The sequence below is a fragment of the Stegastes partitus genome, unplaced genomic scaffold, assembly GCF_000690725.1.
Source record: "Stegastes partitus isolate 25-593 unplaced genomic scaffold, Stegastes_partitus-1.0.2 Scaffold300, whole genome shotgun sequence".
Lineage (NCBI taxonomy): Eukaryota > Metazoa > Chordata > Actinopteri > Pomacentridae > Stegastes > Stegastes partitus.
The window spans coordinates 447,226-467,432 of NW_007578031.1; the positions used below are offsets into that span (position 1 = coordinate 447,226).

Sequence of the window (20,207 nt, forward strand, 5' to 3'; positions counted from 1 at the left end):
TCAATGTCCGTTATTCGCTGCATCCACATTAAGACAAGTTAAATCTTTTAGCATGTAAAGGAAAGACATATACGAGCAACATGCAGAATCCCAAGCTGTGATCTGACAAATTAAATTTTGATTTTTTTTTTTTTTTGAAATCATGAATGTTGCATCATCCATCGACCTCATAGCTTGTGATCAGCACACAGTTGAAAATGAATCGTGACGGTTTTGGGGCGCCTTCATCCACATGGCATGTGTAACTTTCCCGTCTGTGAACATCACACACTCAGTCTCTGATCGTCATCTCAGGAGACTTTAATCATACGTCGCTCTCTACCACTCTCCCCACATTCAGCCAGTGTGTGGAGACAGTGGGGCCTTGGACCTGCTGTGTGTGGACACCAGGATGCATATTACTTAATTACTGTTATTTTCTTGTACTTTCTATACTTTCTGTACTTTCTGTACTTTTTTGGATGCTGCTGTGGCATGTAAATTGCAGGAAGACGCAAACCTGCAAGAGGAACAAGTGCAGGTGGAAACAAACCTGCCGGACGAGATTCAAACCGTGGAGGTAAAGAATGAAGAGGTTCCTGCCAAGACCAAGAAGGGCAAGAGACTCTTCAGTTTCTTTCAAAGACTGATGACGAGAAAGACGGAGGAGGAGAAAAGACTTAAAAGTGAAAAGAAAGAAAAAGAAAAGGCAGAGAAGAAGGCCCTGAAGGAGCAACAGAAACAGGCCAAAGCCAAAGAAAGAGACCTGGTTCCACTGATGGAGTGTGGCAGCGACCAGAAGGCGGACTAAGCTGCTGCTGGTTCAGGACGGACAGCAGCAGCTCCCTCTGCCTCCTCCCGTCCCCCAGCTTCCCTTCATCCTCCCCTTCTCCTTACCCATCCTCCATGACTGTCCCCCCCCCATCTCCTCCACCCTTATCCCTCCTCCAGCCTCCATCCATCACCCCTCTCCTCCATCAACCTCACGTGGGTTTTCCCCAGGTGCTCCGATATCCTCCCACAATCCCCCAAAAACACGCCGATTTGAAACTCTGAATTGCCCCTCCAAAAAAACTGGATTTGGATAAATACAACAGAATAAAGTCCGCTCTAAATTCTTTTTGGTTTCCAAGTGTTGAAGTTGTTTGCAGGTCTTGAGGGTTTTTTTTAATCATTATAACTGGACAGGATTAATATAAAGGTTGGTGTTCAATATGATAGAACTTTACTGAGATCATGTTTTTAAGCTGCTGCTGAGAGTCGTCCCACTGGGGTGTGTTCAACAAACAGGTGACGAATCAATGAGTCCAATCTACAAAGAAATGTACCACCCGATATTTCCATCATAAGTTGTCCATTTTATCATCGCTTCAGTTACATCTGATTTTTCTGATTCTTCAGTTGCAGCTGATAACAAACGATGGATTTCACAGCTAAGTTATTTTGAAGAGCTGATGATTCATACGCATTTGAAGATGAAGGAGATTTATTTTCTTCACGTTTTTTTATTTAAAGAGAAATAAAAATGCATATCAAACGAGAGCTGAGGTCTTAAGAGGTTAAAGGTGCTAAAGTTTGACTTACTCCGAATACAAAAGAAGAATCCTGACTCGTCCCAAACTTAAATCTGTCACGTTTTCTACGATGAAAACTAGTCTGTCTTGTGTTTGGCCTTGGCATCTATTACTCTAGAAAGAAACCACACAGGGATCCTTGTGTGACGCGAGTGTAATTTTTTCTACTTTTATTTTGGCAACAGTATGAATCGATTTCCGGTGTAATTGTCGCTAACAATGAATCGCTTGACCTTCCGTTGTCTGTGAATTTGAACGTAATATGTGCCATATTTTACGTTGTATTGTGTTGTTTTTCACAATTTCCAGTTGTATCGTGTTAGTAAATAATTAACGAGTTTTTTTTCGGGTCTTTTAGTCAAATTAAGCGACATTTAAAGTTTGTCGGTGTCCGCTGGTCGGGGGAAGGTTTTTAATGTAACACAAGGATAGAGTTGAAGGGGAACATGGCAGCTGGCATCAGTGCTAAACCTGGATTATTAAGCAGTAAAACCGCGCTGATATACGGTCTGTACAGAAAGATATCCCCACATAGTGTTTGCATCCAACGGGCGGCTGAACTTCAGAGTGTGAGAGCTTCAGCGAACGCGACAGTCGACTCACAGCTCAGTGAGAAGTACTGTCTGGACCTGGTCCGGTGGGTGGCTGCACTCACTGCTAGCAACACCAGCTAGCCGCTTAGCTAGCTAGTTACAAAACAGCTTAATTCACGCAGAGGAAAGTCCTCATCATAACTAATTAAAAATGATAAGTAATATCATGCTAGTATAGCGAGATGATAACCCACACATTTAGTTCAGCGCAGGTTTTGTAAGGGGACATCTTCACACCAAACTACATTCAAAAATTGGGTAAAAACATAGAAAGTGCACGATTTTAAAAGAGTAGTAAATGTAATTTGAAGGTCAAGTATGTTGTTTAAAAATGTTGTTTTCACTTTTCATATCGGCTGTCAAATGCTTGAAAAATCCTCATGGTTGCAGCTCCTAATAAGTCTGAAGAAAAGAGCAGTTTCTGAAAACAGCTGTTCTACTAAAGCTCAAACTAAATGGACCCACGTGGGCAAGTTGTTTATCTGTAAACATGTGTGGGTGATTTTTAGTGTTTCATGTCTTGTGTTTCTTACCGTTGTTTGAAAATGGTGCATGGGCTCATTTACTGTTCCATCTATGAAGTTAGCTTGTTGATGAATAAATGAATGAATAAATGAATGAATGAATGAATGAATGAACGAATGACCTCTATTGTCTTCATACAGTGTACCACGAGATTGGAGATCATAGGCCAGGGGTGGGCAATCCTGGTCCGCGAGGGCCACAATCCTGCATGTTTTAGATGTNCTTCCAACACACCTGATTCAAATGATCAGGATCGTTATCAGGCTTCTGCAGAGCTTGATGATGAGCTGATCATTTGAATCAGGTGTGTTGGGAGAGGGAAACATCTAAAACATACAGGAGTTTGACACCCCTGCTCTATTGTCTTCATACAGTGTACGACGAGATTGGAGATCTTACGCCAGGGGTGGGCAATCCTAGTCCGCGAGGGCCACAATCCTGCATGTTTTAGATGTTTCCTTCTTCCAACACGCCTGATTCAAATGATCAGCTCATCATCAAGCTCTGCAGAAGCCTGATAACGATCGTGATCATGTGAATCAGGTGTGTTGGAAGAGGGACACATCTAAAACATGCTGGATTGTGGCCCTCGAGGACCAGGACTGGACACCCCTGTCTTAGGCCATATTAAAAATATTGTCAAAGTGTCGTACATTTGTGGCAAAGCAATGAAGGTATTTGATGTAAACAGGATGGAAATATTTTAAAAATACAGAAAGAAGTGCATCTACAGCTTCAAGAGAATTCTGAAACGTGCTCCTTCCCTTCAACGTGCTTCTCCTCCCTCAGGTCCAGAGACTATGAAGGCTTCATGTCCTCGCTCCTCCTCCCTTTGGAGGCCCGGCGCTCCTCTCTGGCTCTAAGAGCCTTTAATGTGGAGCTGGCACAGGCAGGTATTTCTACAGTGGTGTTGGATGTGGAGTGATGACTGATAATAGTGCTGTTAGCGCTCTGCTACAGGAGTCACTAGTGACTCTCGCTGCTGCTGCTGCTACTACTGCACCATTAGCCCTGAAATGACTGATGCTCCTGTTGCTGTAATAATAGTAATAATAAAAATAATTGTTAAGTGAAAACAAAGGGGGTTGAAAAACTCAAAATAGTGTCTGATATCTGTTCCCATACGTGTTTAATGTAGTTTATCAAACATTTGACGTCCTATGTCTGTTTTTCCATAAGGTGAAGGACTCGGTTTCCCAGAAAACCATTGGGTTGATGCGAATGGAGTTCTGGAAGACAGCCATAGAAGAAATCTACAGAGATAAACCTCCAAACCAGCCAGTCAGTGTGGAGCTGTGGAGGGTAAATATCCAACAGAATTATTAAATGTTTCATCTTTCTGTTGTCACGTTAGCAACGACTTAGCTGTACTTTTAAAATGTTTTATCTTCATGTCAGCAGCTGTTAGAGGAACTAGTTTGTCAGATGCTGGATGTCTCATTTCAGCTTAAAAATTGCTCGGCCGTCTGTTTCTGTGTTCTGGTCCCTCAGCTTTGTCGTGAGCTGATTCACTGTAAGTGGAATAACTCGGCTCATTAACAGTCTGGGTGATGTTTTGCAGGCAGTGAAGACGCATAACCTGACCAAAAGATGGCTGCACAGGATCATCACAGAGAGAGTAAGACGGGTTGTCTCTAATTAGGATGATCAGTTCCCCCATTAAATTAAAATTTGTACAACTTGTTCTTTTCCTGATATATATGTGTTATGTCAGTGATGCCATTGCTGGACAACTAAAAAAAATAATTGCCAATAAAAGTAGACTTAGACTAGATTTATTTCACAGATTGTGGACATTTGTTTGAAGTAGACAGTGCTTTAATTTAAAGGGTTACACGGCAAAACCTTTGCGAACTGCTGCTTTCTATAGATATTATATAAACTAGCCTCATTGATTTATTTAGTAAATGTTTACTTTCAAAGTGAACAATCATCAAAACTGTCTGTCTCACCAGGAAAAAGATCTGGATGACCGAGCCTACAGGAACCTTCAGGAACTGGAGGCGTATTCAGAGAACACACAGTCGTCCTTAGTGTACCTGCTGCTGGAGTGTTTAGGTAAGGACAGGCAAGGCTGCTCATAGCTGAAGCATCACCAGAAATGATCCTAAACTGGAGATGTCCCAAACTGATCTTAAAGATTGATATCAAGGCTGATCCAGGCACACTTTAATGAATTGAGAACAGGTGAAAATCCTTTCTTTTCTGTTTGTTGTAACAACAACCTGCTGCATTCCTTAATGACATCTGGGCTCCACACAGCAGCGCTTCATCAGACATGTTAGCTAAAGGTAGAAACGTGAAAAATGATTTGATCACACCAGTGACTGACTGTTATTGCTGCTCTCTCTTTCTTGTTAGCAAAGATAAAGGTACAGGGTTCAGCTTCTCACTTTAGCTGGGACAGTCGTGACTCGATAATCTGACCCTTAACATTCCAAAAACCTTGCTATCCGACAGGTTTGTAGGAAAAACGAACAGAAACCATTAAAAATAACATACCGACAGCCTTGGATTCCGACTCCGACATGACATTTAATGTCACAAATCAGGATAACGGCGTATTATCTGACTGAACAATCGCACAGATTGGCTACGTTCACACTGCAGGACTTAATGCTCAATTCAGGTTTTTTTGTGAAATCCGATTTTTTGCGAGTTCCTTCACATTTCCAGTTAAATGCGACTTGTATGTGATCTGCTGTGTGAACTTCATACGACCCAAAAGTGTCCCGCATGCTCAAAAGAGGACACGACGACGTCACACGCAGCGAGCGTGCTCAGTGGTTACGGAAGTAAACACGGATGGTAACGGTGGAGCGTATCTGCCACTCCCCCGCTGCCCCCGATGGTGGAAACAGAACTGTGACCGCTGACGAAACTGGCATCAGCAGCCTGTACTGCCTGTATGTTCCGGCCACTTCCACCCCATCAGAGTGCTCCAACGGGGTGGAAGTGACCCCTCTGACTGCGCAGAATATTCTGATATTCATCATTAATTGGGCCTAAATATCCAGAGACCAGAAAGTGCTGTTTGGACCAGCCCTAGTTTGTCGTGTATCAATGACGTGTAGGTCGGATAAGTGCGACCTGGCCCTTCAGGCAGAAGTCACATGGCAAAAGATCAGATACCAATTGGATTTAGGACCACTTACATTAACTCCATGAGTTCATGACAGGCCTAAAAATAATTGGACTGCTGTTGAGTTTCTGTGTCGCTGCAGTCCGTCAGCCAAAGGTTGTTTATGAGGTCATGAAATCATCATCATCACGTAGCTCTTGTGCTACGACCTCAGATTCCCAACAACTCCAACAGAGAGAGAGAGAGACGTCTTAGTTGCATCAGGAGTTACATTTGTCCACTTTTTGAACCAGACCGTTCGATATGTCGATCGAGCAGCTTGTGAAAAATAAGATGTGAGTGTCGGATACATATTTCATCAACAGTGACATGAAGTATCAGGGGAAGCGTCAGGTCAGATTCCTGACTATCTCGTAGATAGTTGCTGTCACGCCACTGGCTGGTGTTTACAGACTGCACAGAGGACCAGTGTGTGACGTCATGGTCACACGGCGGTGCTAATGTGATGTTGGCGATGCATATATGTCCGTGTAAGGGGGTAGAGACCGCGGCAGAAAGCTCCACTGTACTGAAACGCTCGGTAAAATGCTGGTAACGCTGCTAAAAGCAAAAACAAGATCCTGCCTCGAGCGGAGAGAATTGTGGAGAAATTTCAACACAGGCTCTAACAGGAGAGAAGTTGATTTAAAGCAAGTGATGCCAAACTGTGTGTCCGTTTTTTTTTTTATTTCTCTGCAGGTGTGAAAAACGTCCACGCCGACCACGCAGCGAGTCACATCGGCAAAGCTCAGGGAATCGTAACGTGTCTGAGAGCTACTCCCTACAACTGCAGCCGGCGGAAAGTCTACCTGCCCATGGACATCTGCATGCTGGTGAGTTGAGGATTCACGCTGACGTCAGCGCCGTCGGGTCTGAAACTATTCAGCACCGAGGGAGACATTTACCCAAACGTCCCTGATGTCTGATGCTCAGCTGATTATACACATCGATGAAACCGAGGAAGGTGATGCGTCTCAGTGTAGGAATAGTCGACCCGAGCTGAAAGCATCCAGTTAGTGCATCTTTATTGTTTGTTATAAGGCTAAGGGGCAGATTGATGATTGTTATTTTGGTTCTGATATATTTTTATTGTACACATTTGATAGGGGGATAGCGGCTCCCGTGGTTGGGCGGGGATTTAAGCTCACCTGTTCACTGTCGGAGGAAGAGAGAGGGGGTGGGCTGGGTCGCTGTATTTTTTGTTGACCGCTGTTTTTGCTTGATTACTTTAATTTGGAGTTTCGTATGCGTTTATATGAGTTAATTATCTTGTTTTCCTTTAATAAAAGGCTAAGTTTATTTTCTATAATCTCAGTGAGTTAGTATTGAATTGCGCGTCAGACAAACGGACCCAATCTCTCAGCGACACGAGGTCTGGGATGTCGCTACAGGTAGAATAGAACTTTATTGATCCCTTTGGTTCTATTCTGTTCTATTCTATCTGTAGCGACATCCGAGACCTCGAGAGATTGGGTCCGTTTGTCTGTGATAAAGCCAGAAAATCTGTGATAAAGATGTGATAAAGCCAGACACAGAACAGGCTTTCAATACTTAGTAACATAAAATCAACCACTTATTTTTATAAAACAAAGCGATGAGAACTTTTTTTTTTCCCAATGAGTTCAGCCTGCTGTGATAATAAACTGACAAATATTATTGCACATTAATGAATTTTAAGAATTTCTAACCAGGCAGTCGAATATCTTAACAGACAAATTATTATTCAAAGAAAAGTATTTCTTGTATCTTCAGATGTGTCAGTACAGGATATCAGCTGGTTTAAAGTCTGATTTCTGTTCTCAGAGATGACATAAGGCAGCCCCACACACACACACACACACACATGCCTTCAAACGTTTGGCTGACTCACGGCTGACATGATGTCACATGACATTCCTGTCGAAGCAGTAATGAAACTGTCGTCCAGCACGAAGAGACAACAAACCAGTGAGGGATCGTTACACAACGGCCACATGGCCAGACGCAGAGAGCTTCAGATCTAAACCCCCTCTGACTGAGATAAACACACACTGCAGATAAGCAAATGACACTGCAAACAAATTTTCAACCTTTTCTTCTTGGCCATCTGTCGCGTGTACAGAGAACAGCAAACTGCTGCTGCTGCTAGACTAGAGGAGAGGTTGTGTGTATACGTGGAGATGAGTTTGGGCTGCTGCATGAAGCGTGCATGCTCTGCCCTTAATATCTTCAGCTGAAAAGATGATGCTTGTGACCCGAGGCCCTACTGAGCACGCTCACCTCGCATCACCTCTGCTCTGCGGCCTGAAGGGGGCTCTGGTGGAGTGCTGGAATACCACACAGATGAACCCTTTAGCTTTTCATCCAGTGAGCTTATCAACACGGACTCTTGAGACCTGATTTAATATATTCTTAATCAACTGACAGGGGTGTCGGACGCAGCAGACAGACAGCATACAAACACATCTGATACTTAGCTAATCATTCCTGTTCACAGTGGCAACAAGCCGAGGAGGACAAAGATCAGGTGACTGAAGAGCTACTCACACCCTCACTGAACCGATTCATAGGCAATCAATCAATCAATTTTAATACTCTGTTCGCTCCACAAGTGTTTCCTGATTTTCCTTTCTGTTCAATGTAGTCACCTCCTCTTGCATTTACTGAACTGAATTTAATTCATAGTTTCTACATCGGTGTATTCATTTAAAATGACCTTTACCATTATTTGATCTTCGTTGCTCACGTCTGGTTTCTTGTCTTGGGAGAAACAGAACTCTTTTGTTACGGAGAATTAATTAAATAAATAAATAATGAACAAAAGTCAAGTCCACATGTTGAAGATTTTTAGAAGCGGGCACGACGCAGCACATTTCATTCACAGGAGGTAGAACCTGTTTGCAGATTAAACGTGCGGTCGCAACTTCAACTGATTTTGCTCGTCTTTCGCTCGCTGACACAAAGTCCTGCTTTTTATGTCGGTTCTGTTCCAGGCTGACAGCGTATGACACACGTCAACACCTGCAGCCGTGTTTTGATGTAAAATCGCACGCCCTTTGCATCACGACGCGCGTCATCCAGTCACAGGGTAGCTGCAGGTGTCCCAGAGTATTGAATTTAATTTTCTCAAAATGACAAGCTGCTGCTGGCAGGAGTTATATGTTGTACAACTAAAAAACAGAATAGACACGATCAAGTTATGAGAGAAATGTTAGTGTGACTGACTGCATCTTGGACACACTTGTCTGTGTCCAGGTGAGTTGATTTGAACCAGCATTCATTGATATAGTGATATACATGTTAATACATTTAATCAATAATAAATAACTGTAAGCCTTTATTAACCTGACTGATTTGATCATGAATCAGGCATTAAACTGCATTCTGTTTGGCATTAAAAAGGTCTTTAATAGTCTTTAAATGTGTGTGTTGAACAATAAAAAAAACAAAACGAAACCCTGACAAGCTGCATTTTAGGGCTGTGGGAAATTCTGATGTTTAGGATAAGAAAGAAAATTAATTGGCGGATGAGTAAGTCATGAGAATAAACATTCAAAACACTTTTTTAATTTTTTTTTTTTGCCGTTGACCTACAATCTGGTTTCAGACTCAAGGAGCATCTGAAAGTTTAATACCCTCCTCATTCATTTATTTATGAATGATTATTTTAACACTAATCATTTGGGCAGTCAGGGGAATTTGGAAGGTTTTGATTTAATAAGACGTCCCCTTAATCCTGATCATTTACGGTATTGATTTCTCTTCATGGGATGAACTCCAAAGAGCAGAAATCCGATGACTTGATGTTGAACTTACAGACAAAACAAAACTTTATTTATCGCAATTTCTGTGGAAAAGACGCTCATCATACTTGTGTTTTTCCTCACAAGATAAAGTGTGCGTGGACAGAATTTGCAGCAGAATCTATGTAGCATACAGGTTACAACACGAAACAAAATTTCAAGTAGAAGCTATGAAACAAGCTGTACAGTAAAGTCTATAAATGTGCACCGATGTTCCAAATGACGATCAGATATGAGACAGACAGCAGGAGTCGACACTGGAACGAGACATTTTGTTCTAGTTTGCACTGATCCTCCGACTTACTAGCTGAATTAAATGAAGGATAATTATTCTGTTAAAGATGCCCAGAATTAAAAGAACAAAACAGTCTTTCTCTGCCGCCTGGTGCAGCGGGGGTTGGTCCCCCCAATGGCATAACGTCACACTTCACCAGAAGCCGACTTCGGTGCAGTTTAACCTTCTTTATTTTAAAACCGATTAAAGAAAAGGCTTGGCGATGGGTGTGAAGTGGAGCCAGAACGGATGCAGCTGAACTGCACAGATAGGCTTTGCTGTTTAATTGCTGTGACCACATGGGTTCTTGTTGTGTTGTTGTGTTTCTCCAGCATGGAGCTTCTCAGGAGGACTTCATCCGTGGCAGGCGGGAGCAGAACATCCGGGACGTGGTGTACGACGTCGCCAGCCAGGCTCATGTGCACCTGCAACACGTATGTACCGGGATCAGCAGCACGGCCGCGACATCCACACCTGAAAGCTCAACATGCGATTGCAAAGTCAACAGGCTTGAATAAATACTACCCCAGTGTCTGGATGCTGGCCGTAGGGATTTGCATAAAGATGTTTATTCGCTCGGCAGATGCTTTTGTCAAAAGTAAGGCGCAGCAGATCAAAGAGAAGCCCTGAAGAGAAACGCTCCACGCTCCATCTGACACAAGCGCCACGAGGCTGCAGGTGCACGAAACACAAAGTGCATCACAAATTACCTTTTTTTTTTTTTCCTTCGAGAGGGAAGAAAGTAGAGAGAGCACATTTAGTAAGAACCCTCAGAAGGTCTTTTAAGTGGTTTTTAAAGACCGAGTGGGATTCTGCTGATCGAATTGAGCCAGGTTGCTCGTTTTACCACTGAAGGAGCGCAGAGGAGGAGAGCTGGAGCGCTCGTCGTCGCTCATTTTACAGCATTCAGGCACGAGAGCGTTAAGTTTGGGGATTACGTTTTCTGTAGCCTGGTCTAGTTCTCGATACTGTGTGTTCCCTCCGTCAGGGAACTCAGTGTTCCTCCAAACCCACTAGTTCTTAATGAAGGTGTAAATATTTAAAAGACATTCATTAATATATAAATATTGCTTCATTTAAAAAAAAAAAAAAAAAAAGAAGCTGAGTAACTGTTCAAAGTAGGGTAGCTTTTAAAAAGTGATCCAGGATAAAATAGTGCATTTGTTGGGGGATTAATCCACATTTTGAAGCTTTAATTAGTGTTTCTGGCAGCAGACAATGCATATGTGTGGATAACAGTATTGCTCACGACTATGTTATTAATAATAGGGAGATAAAGTTTTTAAACTGGTCACCGTCAATCAAAGAAGCGGCAATTGCTGATACATTAACAATATTTCAACAAAGTCAGACGATGGCGGTCAGATCAACAGTCGCTGCCACGTTGTCAGTGATTATTTTTTCTCCATTTTCAGGGTTTCTAATGGTTTAAAATCTTGTTTAGTTAATAATAATAATACATTTTATTTAGAGGCGCCTTTCTCGACACTCAAGGACACCGTACATACATAAATCGATTAAAAGAAACTACATTAAAAGTAAGCAGAATCACTAAATGAAACAGACAGAACAACATGCGTCAGGGGGAGTAGGCAGTCCAAGTGGGAAGGGAACTAGGGGAAGGAAACCAAGGTTCCGAAGTGGGAAAGGGGGGAAATCCAAAAAACAGGAACAAAACAGCCGGAAGCCCCGCCTCCCAAGAAGGAAGGGGAAAAAGGAAAAGGCCGGGCGGCCGGGAAAAATCCCAAGCAACCAAGGCGGGGGTAATCCTGGGGAATAAACCGAACAAACGGAACTACCTGAAGCCCCTGAAAAACATCCAACCCTCATCCAAGAGACTTCATCAGTTCTGACTGACTAGTTGAGAGTTCCACATACTTAGATCCTAAAGGATCCATTAACACCTGAGTTTTGGTTTTAGTTGGGGTTTTGTTGCTCCTCCCGCTCGTTATGTGGGTCATTAGTGCTCCAGGGAGGACAGATGGTTTGAGAGAGGGGTGAAAGAAGCCATCCAACTGGAAAGACCATCCCTCAACAGAGATGGAGGTCTGAGGCATCACCTCTCACCTGTTTACAACTCAGTCCTAAGATCTCTCCCCAGGAAGATGAAACCACATCCACACCTAGACACAAAGACCCTAACGAACCCCACTGTGGCAGGGGGAGCACTAACGACCCACATAACGAGGGGGAGGAGCAACAAACCTAGTCAGTCAGACCTGATGAAGCCTCTTGGATGAGAGGTGGAACGTCTTCAAGGAACTCAAGCAGTTGCTACGATTAATCTACTTAAATGGAAGACTTTGAATTAGATGCAGAACTGAACCGCGAGCCAGTGGAGCTGTTAGAGGACAGGAGTGATGTGGTGGATCGAAGGGGTTCGGGTTATGATGCGGGCAGCTGAATTCTGGACCAGTTGAAGTTTATGGAGGGAGACCAAAGAGGAGAGAGTTACAGTCATCCAGACGGGAAGTGACGAGGCTGGATGAGGATGAGGATGGGAGGGCGGAGGCGACTGATGTAGGTGGAAGTAGACAGACCTGGTAATGTTTGGACAGATAAAGTGCTGTCAAGGATGACACCCAGACTCTTAACCTGCACAAATAGTTCAACAATTGTTATTGTCACCAACACCTCTGCACACATTTTCCTAAACTGATGCATTCAAGTTAGCTCGCTGAAATGATCTTTGTGTTTACCCAACTCTTCAATTACACGATTTTCTTCTTTTTGTGAGATTTGTTGACAAGGAAATATTGAACACAACCAGGCTCCTAACACTCTCAGGGTGTTCATAAATGAAGAAATGTGTACGCGCAGCATCATGACAGTCACCTTAAACAAACTCACGACTCGCCTCGCACATCTGCCGTCTGAAATGATGACTCCATTAGTCGAGAAGGTGAAGCAACGTTCACGTCCCCTGCAGTTGTGTTTTGTAACGCTCTTGAAAACCTCTTAGGACGCTCAAACAGCGGGGCGGTTTTTGAAATGTAAATGAACGTGAGTGATCGCTAATGCTTAGACGTTCTGTGTGAATAGCTCATATTCAGTGTGGTGGCTAATTAAGCATGTCCTTGGAGCATCTTTAATTTTAACTTACTAATGCAGTGCTAATGAGATTAGAATGTGGAGATGTATTAGCCTCCCCTGACATGATTCATTGATTTTTTTTGTGTGTACTTTTGGATGCTTTTTTCATTAAGCTGCTGCCCACATCAGCATTTTATTTTGTTTTATGCCAGTTAAGGATGTCTGTAGAAGTTACAGCCCACGTGATCATACTGGGCGTAAACAATAAGATTATAAATGAGGTCCTTATATTAATGTGTTAAGTGTTTACATCCCCCTCCTGGCTGTGAGCCAGCTCCAAAGTGCTAGACTAATTAGCTCATTAAGCAGAGGTGATGTGAGCCGTGGTGTTTATTTATATTCATAACAATGTAAACAACTGAAATATTTAATTGCTCCAAGAGGCTAAAATTAGACACGTGATTAAAATGGTTGAAGTAAAAGAAATATATTGTTTTCTCTGCAACATGTTGGTAAAAAAACACATCTTTGCTAATAAATGAATCCGCTAATTGGCTTAATTGGGAGGAAATGGTGAAGTAGGAACTTAATTCTTGCACCCATATGGAGCAGATGATGTGAAAACATGACAGGACCTTTTATATAATAATAATAATTGATCAGATGTATATAGAGCTTTTCTAAACACTCAAAGACGCTTTACACTGTCAATTATTCATTCACACACATTAATTCCGGTGGTGGTAGCTACGATTGTAGCCACAGCCGCCCTCGGGCAGACTGACAGAGGCGTGGCTGCCATTCTGCCCCTCTGACCACCACCTCAAACAATCCATTCATACGCATTCACACCAGGCAAGGTGGGTGAAGTGTCTTGCCCAAGGACACAACGACCACGACACAGGGCGGAAGCTCCACAGCTGCCCTGTCCTTGACCTGTCGCTGCAGGAAAAGCACATGCAGTCGTCCTCACATGTATTCATAGCCTCCCACTAAAGAAGGAAAAAAACACTGAAATAAGTTGAAATTGACAAAAGTGATAATAAATAAAAATGTAATGAAAATCATGATATTGCTTTTGAATTGTGCTTCAACAGAAATAAAAAACAAACAAAAAAAACAAGCAAACAAGCCTGATGGGACCCATAAACTAATATTTTGTTGAGCCAATCACTGCTATCAAGTGTTTTCTGTAACTCTTAGTCAGACTTGTGCTCCTGTTGACAGGTGATTTGACTTCACTGCTCATCAGCAAAGTGCTCTAATTTGTCCGGAACAAATTTATTTATTTATTTTTTAAATTATTCTTTTCAACCACAGTTCAAAAGCAATGTCTTATTTCACTAAATTATAATTTAGAAAATTTTTATTTATTCAGACTTTTTTCAGTTTCTAATTATTTGAGTGACCTTTGTGAGTTTTGCCTTTTCTTTAATGAGAGGGGATGAATACATTTGACTGTATTTAGCTGACTTCGTTCTAATGAGGCGACTTACACGTTGGTTATTTGATTATGTGCCGTAGGCGGCGGTATTGATAATGTATAAAGACTCCTCAGGGTTAAGACTCACCACACTTTTTTAATGCTAATGTAGCCACACATTTAACACAGGTTGTGCTTTTAACTGATGTGTATTTGTGTTTTGTCAGGCGGCGTCTCGATCATGTTTCTGTGCAACAAAGCAGGAGCTGATGTTTATGAGCTGCCACTACTTTATTATCTTCTAATGTGTTCCATTGTTTAATGACATAAACAGAAAGATAATGGCATTATGTGTCCATGAGAGAGCAGGAGAGGATCGAACAGAAGCCCCTCTGCATGTGAACCAGACTGTGATCAGTAGCTTTGGCTGTGTGATGCTGGATGGAGTAGATGATACTTAACTGTCATCCTGCTGTTTCTGTGTGAATGTAAGTGGGCGTGTGATGGTTTTTATTTCCCCCTGCTTCTTTAATGTGCGCCTATTCTTCTCTCCTTCAGGCCCGATCATTTAGCGACAATGTTCCAGCAGCTGCCGCTCCGGCTTTCCTTCAAACAGTAAGTAATCCAACACCAAATATTATGATCCGAATTTAATCCGAGGACGAGAACGGGGGCTTTTCTCTCTTTGGCTTGACATAAAACCGTTGGTATTATTCCTGATATTTATGGAAGCTAAAAGTCAAATATCTTACAGTTACTCAAACCTTTAATAAGGTTCTCATGAAAAGCTTTATGCCAATTTAGGATCTGAGAACGTCAGTTTGTTCTTATGGAGGTCTGTTTGTACCCAGACGAAGTCCAGACTTCTGCTGCACCCAAACACATGAACATCATCACTTCTTATCATGAGTTAAACTGACTTCTCAAGCACCCCTCAGATTTAAAAATTCAGACTTTAAGACTTTATCTGTGAGACTTATGGTTGTGGCTGAAAAACTATAATAACGTAATAAAGCGAGCTGCAAGGTGGAGCGGTGGTTAGCACCCTCACCTCGCAGCTAGAAGGTTGCTGGTTCGCGTCCCGGTGAGGACACCCTGTGTGGAATTTGCATGTTCTCCCCGTGCAGCATGGGTTCTCTCCAGGTTCTCCGGCTTCCTCCCACAAGGTCCAAAAACATGTTGAGGTTAATTGGTGATTCTAAATTGTCCGTAGGCGTGAGTGTGCTTGGTTGTCTGTCTCTAAGTGTAGCCCTGTGATAGACTGGCGACTAAGTGGTGTGTAGATAATGGATGGATGGAAGTAATAAAGCTCCTAAGCATGAACCTCACCGAGTTTCACGTTCGTTCTTCCCTGAAAGGTGAACAAAAACTCTGGGTGAGATCACATTTGCAGGTTTGAAAATGCTCTCCTATTAACTAGAAAATAATGCTCGTCGGGTTTGTTTTGAAGCAGCAGGAGTTCAGTGCTGCTGACAATAAAAATGCACATTATTCTGTGCAGCGATCAAGTCAGCTGAAGGCAGTCATTAGAAACAGTGGTGGCATTCTGCTCAGAGGAGGAAACACTTCAAATGAGAGCACGTACATCCTGTGGATCAGTTCATCCATCCGTCACACAAGAGATCCCAGAAAACACAACTTTATTTTGACAAATAATTTAAACTGCATTTATTCTGCAATATTTTGAGAACTGGTTTTTAACTCTCTGATAAATTTGCAAAACTCACAGACTTGATCATGTGTGTGCAGCAGCTTTAGATCCTCCACTGTGGGAACTAAATCTACACAAACAACATGAAATACAGAATGATTGCATCGTAAATGATAATCACATTTATTTTTGATCTATATTGAGATCACAGCTTTTTATCACAAATGTGAAAAATGCCGTCTGGTTGTCCTGCTGACTGCAGCTGGGACTGCTGACCAGACTGCTGACCGCCTGTGAGCAGTTTGGGACGGGAGGAGCTCACGGCAGCACCCACTGCTGGTTGAAGACAGTAACTGCAGAACGATAGGAGTCTCCGAAACACCAGAAAGAGTCACTAGATTTGTCGCTAGTCGCTTTTGACAAAAAAAAAAAAGTCACCAGGAGGATTTGGAAAGTCACCAAGTTGGCAACGCCAGCAGGTGTCGCACATCGGCGGCTGTGATGCATATTTTGCGCGACAAAAAAATTAAACACGTTTTATTTGAATGTGACAAATTCACAAAAGTCTTCAAATTTAGAATTACATTTAAAAAACTAAAATAAAATACATTTAAATTAAAATTATTTATTTTCCAAAGCAACAAGGAGCCGGAGCTCCGGAGCCGCGGGCTGCCGACCCCTGATGTATAGGAAAGTTAAACGAGAGCATCGGACCTTGAGTTTGAGTTCTTGTGCCACTTTGCAGAGATTGATTGTTACAGTGAAGCGTTTTCAATCTGTTAGCTGCAATGAAAGAATCAATAAAGAAACATGAAGTGGATGGAGTCACACAGACGGAAGGAGTAGATGCACCACAGGCAAACAAGAAAGCCTGATAAAGCTTCTGTTTGTCTGGAGACTGGAGTTGCCAAGTATGGGAAACAACACCTTGAGGTTCCTCTGCTGTTCCGGTTTGTATTGAGAAAAGGGTTTTTGATACTTGTACTCTGTATTTGCCAAGTCCAAACGCCTCAAACTAATGCCTGCTGGGCACCTCGAATGTGAGCCACACTGAGATGATAAGAAACAAACAACATGCTTCATTATCCGTCCAAAACATGAAGCTGTCGGCTGCGTAAAGCCGATAACTAAATCAAGAAGTGTTTCCAGGCTTATTAGCCCGTTAGCCTGTGGAGTAACAGCAGTAGGTCTGCTGTGACCTCAGAAACACCCGGCAGGAAAAGACGGCGCTCGTTTTGATGAAGGTGCAAATGCAGCATGATCTGTCAGGCAGAACCGATCAGTTTCTGAATTGTTAAAGCACAGTAACAGTAATACCAGCGTGTAGCTCTCATAAATTGTACTTTGCAGCATGGAAGTGACTAATCTTAGAGCGTGATTTTAGCAGCAAATCCTGCTCAGCAACTTAAAACGCAGGACTGCTCTCGTCTTTTATAAAACACACATAGAAACCTGCTTCCAACCGAGTCCATAATCACGGTGCTGTACTGACCCGCCGTAACTACAGAGCAGAGCTGAGAAGCACAGCAAAAAGCACTCTGCCCTCCTGAATGTAGAATTATGATTTCACGCTGCAGTGGGCCTCCACTGTGCAGCCGGGGTTATTTGCGCATATGCGAGCGTGTCGGTGTGTGCGCGCGAAGTTCTTCCAGCTCAGTGTGCTTCTCCACGTGAGAACGCCGAAACAGCCGCTTGAGGTTTCTTAACCTGCTGAAAATTTAATTCGCAACGGATCGCGCTTTTGGATGTGAAACAGCGGGAACGACAAAGCGGCGGCTGCTGAAGCCTGAGGGGAATGAACCACAGCGACTGACCAATGTCGCTCGTTCGTTTGAACACATGACCATTTATTCGAAGCTGACTGAGCAGATACGAGCGTTGGATCCATGTCAGAGCTGTAAATGTTCTTTTTTTTGATGTTATACATGACAGATTTCTTTAACTGTCTGAAGCTAAATGCTACACTGGTATCTGCTGTAGGTCGTTTCACTCAGCAGCACACATTTATGGATCCACCAAAGTGTTACTCTTTGATTAGCCTCCAATTTGTTCAGTGAGAAGCAGTGGTCAGAGAAAAGGTCAACTTATTAGAGGTTTCTTGGCAGGATTAGAATGTTGGTGTCATTTCTCTGTGTGGCTGCTTAGCTACTTAACTACATCCATGTGAAACAGCCACAGGAAAAGATGAATATGTAGATGAGATGGATGCAGATGTACAAGTTTGACTATCAAACATGTGAGTTGATCATAGTGAGACATTTTCAGAAAATGATAAACTCAGTTTTACTCTGAAGGTTTCCGCTCAGTGTTAAACCAACCCTCATGACTTGAGCTGGTTGGAGATTAATTAAGATAGTGAAGCATTTAGAGGCAAAAGAGCCAAATACAGTCGTGACTCGACAATCCGACACTAAATGTAAAACCTTCTTTTACGTTGGATAGCAAGGCTGTCGGATTTTCAAGACGAAGGTCGAGATACAAGGAGGGCTTGATGCTTGAAGGCTCATTTGTTGTTAATATTCATTGTTCATAGTTGTTATAATAACTAGTGTATTGTTAGAACACTATGCATCACTGGATTTCACGCCTAATTGACCGGTGCGCTTGTGCACGTTCCGGCCACTTCTACCCTACGGGAGCGCTCCGACCCAAAGTGGCCGGAACGCACAGGCAGTTTAGGATAGTGGTCACAGTTCCGTTTCCACCATCGGTGGCGGCGGAGGAGTGGCGAATACGCTCCACCATTACCATCCATGTTTACTTCCATAAGCACTGAGCACGCTTGCTGCGTGTGACATTGTCGTGTCCTCTTCTGAGCATGTGGGACACTTTTGGGTCGTATGAAGTTCACACAGCAGATCACATACAAGTCACATTTAATTGGAAATGTGAACGAACTCGCAAAAATCGGATTCACAAAAAAATCCAAATTGAGCATTAAGTCCTGCAGTGTGAACGTAGCCAATCTGTGGGATTGTTCAGTCAGATAATACGCCGTTATCCTGATTTGGGACATAAAATGTCATGTCAGAGTCGGAATCCAAGGCTGTCATTATGTTTCTCTTGGTTCCATTTGTTTCTCCTAAAAACCTGTCGGATGGTAAGATTTTCGGACTATCGAGTCACAACTGTATTCCTCTCAGGAGGTGGTGGAGACCAAAAACTGAGCTAAAAAGATAAATACTGAACTTGAATTTGTTGTTGCTCCAAATAAGTGACCATGTTGCTCCGTGGCCCAAAATTAAACACATTTGTCCTGTAAGTTTTCATTCATTCCCTCAATTTGGAGGTGTAACAGACGTGGTCAGTGTTCATCCACTGCCCCAGCTTCTGTGGGCCGATATGTCACTTACTATAGATCGGTTATTACAAAACAAAATCCCCTCCCTTCCAATGAGAAACTGAAGCATAGACAACATCAGGATAAAGGAGTGTGGTGGAGCAAAGTGGCAAGTCGAGTTATTAATCATTCATCAGTCTAATGATTACTCTCCATAGTCCATCTTCAAGAACGTCCAGGACAATCTAACTAACCCAAACTCTCCTGTGGTGTGCGTTTGTCTTGCAGGTGGTGTTGGAGGACTACCTGCAAAGAGTGCGGAGGGCAGATTTCGACGTTTTCCACAAAAGCCTGCAGAACAGAAACCCTCTCCTCCCCATCCAGCTGTACTTACGCTCCTGGAAGAAGACCTACTGACTCCAGTTCTCCTCCTGAACCGGTCGTCCTCAGCTCGCAGCCTCCGAGAGACTAAACCCCAGAGACTTCACCTCCCTGTGTGGATTTCTGCCAGTAGACTACCCTTGAGCAGGCTTCCAGATTCAGTTTGAACCTCAGTCCTGCCACTAAAGTCTGCTTTTAGAGCAAAAGCACTAGACACAGCAGCCTGTTGTTCTTCAACCACCTGTAGGATCATCACTGGTTGAGCCAGAGGAGTTCACTGGAGATGTGGGTCACTGGACAGTATTTAACGTGTTATTTGAAAATGTACCAAAAAAAACCTGTCATTCTTCACCATATGTCTTCTAAATTATATTCCTTTTTAAATGCACTTTGGGTCTTTTTTTTTGTGGTTTTAGCCATCACTGTTTTAGTCATTCTTAGCAGGTAAGGTGCACATATAGTTGACACAGTGGGAGTTATACGCAGAGACCTATGATGTAGGCTACGCTGGACACCTTTGTTGTTGTTGTTGTTGTTGTGATCAGGCCGTGTCATTCCACAGAGTAAGCGTGTTTTTTTCATTTACAGAGC

At 42.9% G+C, this 20,207-nt stretch overlaps 2 protein-coding genes across 3 annotated transcripts in view; one reads left to right on the forward strand and one right to left on the reverse strand.

The window, feature by feature from the left end:
* nagpa (N-acetylglucosamine-1-phosphodiester alpha-N-acetylglucosaminidase) overlaps nucleotides 1-10,538 on the reverse strand; it is a 41,129-nt gene extending 30,591 nt beyond the window's left edge. Inside the window, exon 1 of the mRNA XM_008283179.1 lies at nucleotides 10,533-10,538. The gene's annotated coding sequence lies outside the window, so the exon portion shown is untranslated. The remainder of the gene's footprint in view (nucleotides 1-10,532) is intronic.
* Nucleotides 1,917-20,004, forward strand: ndufaf6 (NADH:ubiquinone oxidoreductase complex assembly factor 6). Of its 2 annotated transcripts, XM_008283177.1 has the most exons (9): nucleotides 1,917-2,190; nucleotides 3,461-3,560; nucleotides 3,851-3,973; nucleotides 4,233-4,289; nucleotides 4,627-4,729; nucleotides 6,492-6,625; nucleotides 10,181-10,282; nucleotides 14,863-14,919; nucleotides 19,524-20,004. In XM_008283177.1, the coding sequence occupies exons 1-9, from the start codon at nucleotides 2,000-2,002 to the stop codon at nucleotides 19,650-19,652; spliced, it is 996 nt and encodes a 331-aa protein (XP_008281399.1). In that variant the 5' UTR covers nucleotides 1,917-1,999; the 3' UTR covers nucleotides 19,653-20,004. The 2 variants fall into 2 exon arrangements, with proteins under 2 accessions (XP_008281399.1, XP_008281400.1); XM_008283178.1 differs by lacking the exon at nucleotides 1,917-2,190 and having other exon boundaries at nucleotides 3,463-3,564.
* Nucleotides 20,005-20,207: the final 203 nt, after the last annotated feature.

Coding starts and splice junctions, on each gene's coding strand:
- ndufaf6 (XM_008283177.1), top strand. CDS start 2,000: ATGGCAGCTGGCATCAGTGCTAAACCTGGATTATTAAGCAGTAAAACC. Junction 2,191..3,460: donor TACTGTCTGGACCTGGTCCG/GTGGGTGGCTGC, acceptor CTCCTCCCTCAG/GTCCAGAGACTATGAAGGCT. Junction 4,290..4,626: donor ACAGGATCATCACAGAGAGA/GTAAGACGGGTT, acceptor CTGTCTCACCAG/GAAAAAGATCTGGATGACCG.